This window comes from Electrophorus electricus, chromosome 10, assembly GCF_013358815.1.
Source record: "Electrophorus electricus isolate fEleEle1 chromosome 10, fEleEle1.pri, whole genome shotgun sequence".
In the NCBI taxonomy this organism is placed as follows: domain Eukaryota; kingdom Metazoa; phylum Chordata; class Actinopteri; order Gymnotiformes; family Gymnotidae; genus Electrophorus; species Electrophorus electricus.
This window is the reverse complement of record NC_049544.1, coordinates 18,706,245-18,714,341: the sequence shown is the minus strand read 5'-3', so window position 1 is coordinate 18,714,341 and position 8,097 is coordinate 18,706,245. Positions and strand designations below refer to the sequence as shown.

Sequence of the window (8,097 nt, the reverse complement as noted above, 5' to 3'; positions counted from 1 at the left end):
ACTAGGACTCTTACAGCCGAACTAACTAAAGGGCGATTACTTTGCAATATGGCATATTGGTATTAAAGTGGAAAATGTGAATTAATGCTAACTATTTCATCTAAACTGGAAGCGAATTGCAAATAATACCCTGGTTACAAATGTCTAACGACATGGTTAGCTAGCAAGGCTAGCCATCTTAGCTGGCCTGTGATGACTGCATCTGTAATTATCAGTAGAGATTACAATATGGGTAAGTAGGCAAATACTCCTTTCATTGCAAAAGTCCGAACATGTCTGACTACGAAAAGTAGTCAATTAAATTAGGCAACAGCTAGCTAAACGAACGCTAGTTACTAGACAAGTTAGCTTGCAAGCTATCTTAGCTATCTCGTATTCAAGCTCTCGCGGTGTCAGCGCCGCTGTCAGTGTCGCATAGGGAGCCTGCGCTCCGAAATATGCTCCTGTAATAATATAGCAAAGATCCTATGCACAATATAGAATTTCATGATCAACTAGGCAGATCAGTCCTGTAAAATATGCTACATGGTATAAGCTGGCCAAGTGACTGCACAATCGAAAAGCTATGGCAGGGTCCAAGAAAAAAAGAAGCCACAATGAATAGGAAACGAGGATAACGCTCGGACCAGCTTCCTAGGAAGCTGCTGTACATTCAGAAAGGATATGACTAACGCTTGTATATAAAATCAACTACAGCATATGCGTAATAACTATATCTTTGAAAATATTAGTTTGGTGATGACATCTAGCTTTACTAAAACAACGTCAAATGATTGAATACTGCACTGATTTACCTGTAGGCGCGCTCTCCTCGCACTGTATTTTTTCTGTAAGGAATGATGTTGGTTCCATTGTCCTGAATGATGTCGTTATTATTCTCTCCATTTGGGGACAGTGCTTGAGTGGGACCTGGCATTGGGTCTATAAAATGCTGAACAGATTTTCCTGTTCGCTGCAGATGAGAAAATGAAAAACGCAACTCGCTGTGCCGCACCTCGACTTGCTCTTGGACTGCTTATTCTAGGCGAGTCTCTCTCAAGCTCTACGGCGACGTCACAGCGCGGCCAGCAGATACTACAGTCACGTGACTATGGGAGTGGCGATTTCAATCTGGCTCCCCAAAAATCTAAATAAATAAATAAAAGATCCCTCTAAACGCCTAGTAAATGGCTATTCTGACCATATTATTTTCGATTACAGGACTCAAACTTCACTGTACCTCTTAGCTCAGACAATCAAGTCTTTCTTATTACAGGCTTATGGGAGCGCTAGGTGTAAATTTATTTAACCTTTCTTTGGGCCCTCTTGTATCCTGGGAATAAGATTCAAACTCTTCTTCCAGATCATCCAGGCCTGACAGGTATTTCTGACAGACACACAGTGATGTCACCTTATTTTGGTAAACCTTATTTTGGTATCCAGGTAATCATGATGTCCATCAAAGGGACCAGATATTCATACTGTGACCTATTTTTTTCCACTCTCAATGAACATTTACATTATTCATGTTATTTAGGAGGCAACATATATCCAGTATTATTAAGTCAAGTGACTGGAATAGACTTTGTGCCTTTACCTTTCTGTTAACAGTAGCTTCCTCACTTGAATCAGACTGTAGCCCACCTTCTTGTGTCCCAGATACCTTCATCATTATTTAATTCAGCTTCACGATGATCAAATGCATGTATAGGATTTTTGGGTAAAATTCTATTGGCCTGCCATCATTTTGCTACTTTTGTTTCTTGACAAAATCACTCTTGTGTTTTTTCATCAAGCACTGCCAGCCACAGTGCTTTCCACAGTGCAGGTGGAGCTACAGAAATTCTGTATAGTACTTCTCAAACAAACAAAAGGCATGTACCATTTCCCCTCACAAAATGTAGTTTGTTATTTGCATTTGCAGTCAGTTTAAATGAGAAAGCAGAGCAATAAAGGGCAAATGTGCTTTCTCCAGCTATATATACAGTACCGCTCGCTTGGTATACAGTAACACTTTTTTAGGCTATCATTACTCCCCAGATATTGCATGGTTTGACGAATTAAGCATCTTTATGCAAAAACTAACCTAGGAAGAGGTCTGTAAGAATCCTAACATTATTCATAACATTATTTCAGTGATAATGTCGTCACTGAAATAAGATTTGGATGATGCTCATCTAAAAAGACACACCAATAACAGTAACTTTATACTGGAAATATTGGGCCTAAATAATTAGGCTTTATTTCATGTCTGGTATAATAATCTCTTTACTACAGCATGTGACACCAAAAAAAATTACATTTGCCATTGTACCCCTTTACAAGCCCAATACTGCAAAAATGAACCCCGCAGCTTCAATGACAATTAATATTCAGTACTGCTAGATGTACACACAGATGTAGAACTAAGAATCTTAAATAGTAATGTCAATACAATACTAGGGAAAATTAAACAATACTGCATTATAGATGTTACTAGGGCAGCAGTGCATAACTCCAGTCCTGGAGTACCATCACAGTAAAGTTTTGCACAGAATGAAGAAACTTCATTCAGACATGTCAAGTATGCAAATTTTGGTATTTGTTAACTGTTATTACACAATATCCAAAATAGAATTGAATTTTAAACAATATCCAAAATGAGACAATTATTGCATTTTATCATTGTATTTTAACCGTTTACAAAGACAAATCAAAATACCAAGTATCAGCTATTACAGGATGGTCAAAACACATGCTATCAGTTATTGTATAGTGAACTGCAGCTTGTAGGTTGAATTATAGCTCTTCTAGAGTGTGGTATGATTATACCATGCTGATCTTCACACACTGAATTTGGTCTCCTGTTTTAGCTCTAATACTCAAGCATCATTAGCTTCCAGTTTCTATAATGCAATAAACAGCAAGGAAGTCAACTTAATATAAATATTTAGCTAAGAGTGCAATTAATTATATAAATGATGGAAGAGTTGATTTTGTCAAATTCAAAAGCTAATAGCTATTTACTCAACATTTTTATTACCAGTTTATTTATGGTTAAGGGAAGGACAAGCCACTAGTTGGTACACAATAGACCTTTTCAAAGTCTGTTAACAGAGATTATGCCGTGTGTGTGTTTGCAAAGGATGTGCCATTGATCCACAGTGTTGATCCCAATTCTTTAACAGCTAATTCAGTTAACAAAAGATATAATTCATATATATTCAATAATATTGTATGTATGTGCCTCAAAACATTATATTTTTATCCTTGCAGAATGATGATGCAGGCATTTGGACTTAACATTTTTCAAAAATAAAAGTCTTGAAATAATTTTGGAATCTACTCTAGCTATGTTCCTATCACAGACTGTGTATACAGTCCTGGGTCCCTATGCAAATCAATTTACTCATGTTACAACAGCCATCTTATACCATCTGTTCCCCAGTGTCTAGTTATTGATCAGGCACATTAGTGAACATCTTATTTGGAGACCTGACTATTTTGACCTTGTCCTAAACCGGGTGTAGTCAGTACCCTTTTCATCTTTTGGGTTGTGTGCATGCACCTAGAGTAGATTTATCCAAGATATAACTCAAATTTAAATTACAGTATACTAGGACGACAGTTGATGTTTCCTTAGTTTGGAGTTAACTTTATAGTTGGCATATTTCCATTAGCATCTAACTGTAAACATTAGCCTTGACTATACTTTGTGTAAGGTTAATGAACAATGTTACCCATAGGTATTTAGCAGTTAAGCTCTTAGTATATGTGCTAAGATGTGTACCAATGCTTATTTAGAGCCACACGAGTGACCTTTAGGCACATAGTTTCCATTTAGTGTGTTATGTTTCTCAGTCTAGGTTTCACAATCAAATGAGTATCTTGACCACTGAACTAATGGCAATTTCGACAAATAGTCCTCCCAGTCTGCTATTTTGCAGGTATCTGGAAGATTTTCTTCATATAACTAATAAGATCCGGATTATTAAACTGATTAATGTAGGAACATAAGAGTAGATTCCGCCATTATTGCGAGACCTTTATTTTGAAGGACCTTATTACGTCTAAATCCCTGCGTATATACATCATAATTGTGTAAGGATAAACGTGTAATACTGCTTTGACATACATACATAAAATACATTATTATATTTTATTAAATGATTAATTGAAATGGGATCACCACTGCGGATCAATGGCACAAATGTCCACTTCCGTTACCAAAATGCGTGCGCATCTTCTCGGTGACGGTGATCCTTAAATCGTTTACATAAATAGCACTGAAAAGTAGCGACATTTAAGTGATCAGCGGGTTGTACTGAAAAGATTGACCACGTGTTGATTTGTATAAGTGTTATGGAAGTCCCTTTTCTACTATTACATACAGTGTTACAAAGTTCCTATTACGTAGCCTAATGTTGACCTTTTTTGAACAACGGCGCTATCAGTAACGTTTATGACAATTCGGTTAATCTGTAACGTTTTCCCTGCTCTGCATTTTGTAGTTAAACAGCATTAAATGTCCTTATTCATACCCTGGAGCCACCCACATTCAACATTAATCTGTATCATGTTGCCTACAAATACGATATAATAGTACCCCAATAAGATAATCGTACCACGTCAATGATTTCAGAATTAGACGCAAACACTGCCCATTAGCTAGCTAAGAAAGCTAACTAGCCAGCCAACTCACTATAAAATCCAACTGACAAGGGGTAATCAAAATCAGTACGTTAGAGTTACTTGGAGAATAACGCCAGACAAAACCGTCGACAGTAAATGATGCAAGACATTCTTTTATTGGCAAATGGACATAACGTGGTGACATTTTAATCTCGCTAATGCAGTTAAGCAGTTAGTGCTTCCCTAGCATAGCCAACAAGCTAGCTTTCTCTGCACAGATTTCCGAGCTTTAAAACCAAACATCGATGACTTTTCAAACAGCCCAACTCCGTGGGGTAGCTACAACGGGCTCCGCCACGCAGAAACCACATCGCCATGCCAGTTAGTTACATACACCTTGATAACACCTCGACTCACCCGTAAACTCAACTCCGAACTCGACTGCTCGAATGTGCTTTCACTTACTCACTCCCTCTCATTGTGTCGGAGATGACGCCCAATGACACGGTTCCTTTGAGTGCAGTTGATTTGAGAAGAATCAACAATGTTACAGCGGATCGGTTTGGACATGATGTACGAATTCATTGTAACAAGTGCGCTTTATTTTAAGAATAAATTTGAAAAATTGTAATTTCGATAAATTATGATAAATTCAAACACCACTTGACAATTTAACCTAAATTATGATAGCACTCAATGTTTTTTATGGACCACGCCTTAAAATTAATTAACATTTTATTGGATGTAATAGCCTAATACACTATTGCCGCGAATAAAATAATTACGTCCAGCTGCAGTACTAGCATTCCCCGCAAGTAATACACTTTACTGACAAAAGTATTCGCTCGTCTGCATTCACACACATATGAACTTGAGTGATATCCCAGTCTTAATCCATAGGGTTTAATATGATGTCGGCCCGCCCTTTGCAGCTATAACAGTTTCAACTCTTCTGGGAAGACTTTCCACAAGGTTTAGGAGTGTGTTTATGGGAATTTTTGAAATTCTTCCAGAAGCGTATTTGTGAGGGCAGACACTGATGTTGGACGAGAAGGCCTGGCTCGTAGTCTCCGCTCTAATTAATCCCAAAGGTGTTCTGTCGGGTTGAGGTCAGGACTCTGTGCAGGCCAGTCAAGTTCTTCCACATCAAACTCGCTCATCCATGTCTTTATGGACCTTGAGTTGTGCACTGGTGCGCAGTCATGTTTGAACAGTAAGGAGCCATCCCCATACTGTTCCCACAAAGTTGGGATCATGAAATTGTCCAAAATCACTTATGCTGAAGCATTAACAGTTCCTTTCACTCGAATTAAGGGGCTGAGCCCAACTCCTGAAAGACAACCATACATCATAATCCCCCTTCACCAAACTTTACACTTAGGTCAGTGCAGTCAGACATTGTCCCGTTCTCCTAGCAACCACCAAACTCAGACTTGTCCATCAGATTGCCAGACAAAGAAGCGTGATTTATCACTCCAGAGAACACGTCTCCACTGCTCTAGAGTCCAGTGCCGGCGTGCTTTACACCAATGCATCCGACGCTTTGCTTGGTCATATAAGGCTTGGATGCAGCCACTCAGCCATGGAAACCCTTTCCATGAAGCTCTCTAGGCACTGTTCTTGAGCTAATCTGAAGGCCACATGAAGTTTGGAGGTCTGTAGCAATTGACTCTGCAGAAAGTTTGTGACCTCTGCGCACTATGCGCCTCAGCATCCACTGATCCCACTCTGTCATTTTACATGGCTCTGTCACTGTCGTTTCCAATCGCTTCCACTTTGTTATAATACCACTGACAGTTGACTGTGGAATATTTAGTGGCGAGGAAATTTCATGACTGGACTTACTGCACAGGCAGCATCCTATCACAGTACCGTGCTGGAATTCACTGAGCTCCTGAGAGCAACACATTCCTTCACAAATGTTTAGCAGTCTGCATACCTAGGTGCTTGGTTTTATACACCTGTGGCCATGGAAGTGATTGGAACAGCTGAATTCAATGATTTGGATGGGTGAGTGAATACCTTTGGCAATATAGTGTACTTTAAAACATGTAGGTCATAAATTTGAAAGGGAACAAAATATATTTTTTTCTATTTGCTGTATCAGCTGTATGTGTAGATCAGCCGCTGGCATGTCAATAGTTGCTTAGTAGCCCATTTCACTGTTTTTCAGTGGTTGTGAGAATTTGGGTAAGGAAATCCATTATCATATCTGAAGCCCCAGCCTGGGATGGTTGCCATATAGCTACCAGTGTTCTTGCCTTCTGCTTTGTGTAGAGTTTCTGTCACCTAACACAACTGAAAAACTGTGTTTGCTAACAACTGATTTAAAAAAACAAAAAACAAACAAAAAAAACAACACAAGATAAATATTGAACCTTTTTTAGGTGCATTCTGGTTATTGTAAAGCTACTCATGTTGATGTACTGCTCTGTTTTTTGGTCCTACATTTTAACTAAAAGCTCTGCTCTACCTATTGCCTTATCATAAAGTTTATGGTTGGGGTTGAGGTCAGCATTACACTTATGTAATGTGAGATTAAGTGAGATTCTACAGAAACTTTACAAGGGCTACATATCCAATTTGCTTGACTAGAGCTGTCATGTAAAGAAATCTGCAGTCCAGCTGTTCAGCTCCAAAAAGGCATTTAAGTGTGAATCTGCATTACCCGTTTTGTAAATGAACACAGGCTGATTGTTTGGCTGGATTTATGGACACAACCATTGCTGCATGCAGCAGGTTCATAATACAATTATTTTATTTTATTTTATTTTTTGATGGGGTGGGCACAGCTTAGCACTGAACATGAGAACACTGATGGTAAGAAGCAGGACCTTGCTGCTCTGCTTTCTTGTGGCTTGGCAGTAATGAGGCTTCTGACAGTATAATCTCACACTAATTAGCATTGTAAAGAAGAATACATGAAGCAGGTGAACCACCTTGGTTCCACTTTAGAAATACCAATTTAATTGAACTTGAATCATCAGAAATTGCATCAGGGAGAAAAGCCAGTAGCCTAACAATAAAATGCCTGCTCCACACATGCACGGTTATCAACGAGCTCACTCTGCTCTGGTGCCAGGCAACACCAGCAACAAATGCATGATAATAGATATTGGCAACCCAAATTCCAAGGTATAAAGGAAAAGCACCACTTTCAGCTTGCAAGGGTTTAATTGTAGCCTTCAACCACTTAGCCTCCATTATGCAGCTCTATGTTTACTGCTAATAATCCATGATCTGAAACATGGCTCCACTGGCCTCATTACTCAAGTGGTGAGAGGAAATGCTTATAACTGAGTGGCTAAGACAAGGGAAATAAAGGAGTCCATTTCTCTGGCCACCCAGTGACAAGGTGCTTCGCATGACCTGTAAAGAACTTTCAGTAAAACTTTGTTGACTGAAAGTGGATGGAGGGATGGCTAGAGAAATAAGTGTTGACTAAGAAAGCAACCTTGCTAACATAGCTGCAAAGTTTATCTTAGACAATGTATAGTATAATGTATG

At 38.9% G+C, this 8,097-nt stretch overlaps 1 protein-coding gene across 2 annotated transcripts in view; it reads right to left on the bottom strand.

Moving 5' to 3' along the window:
* Positions 1–5,096, bottom strand: part of mapre2 (microtubule-associated protein, RP/EB family, member 2) — a 14,186-nt gene extending 9,090 nt beyond the window's left edge. Inside the window, exon 1 of one of the 2 annotated variants that reach the window (XM_035530864.1) lies at positions 5,008–5,096. Coding sequence is in view for 1 of the 2 variants with exons in the window: in XM_035530863.1 (XP_035386756.1) it covers positions 795–916 (122 nt within the window). In the remaining variant the exon portion in view is untranslated. Of the gene's footprint in view, positions 1–794; positions 962–5,007 lie in introns of those variants that run through there. The other variant, XM_035530863.1, reaches the window with a different exon arrangement.
* Positions 5,097–8,097: the final 3,001 nt, after the last annotated feature.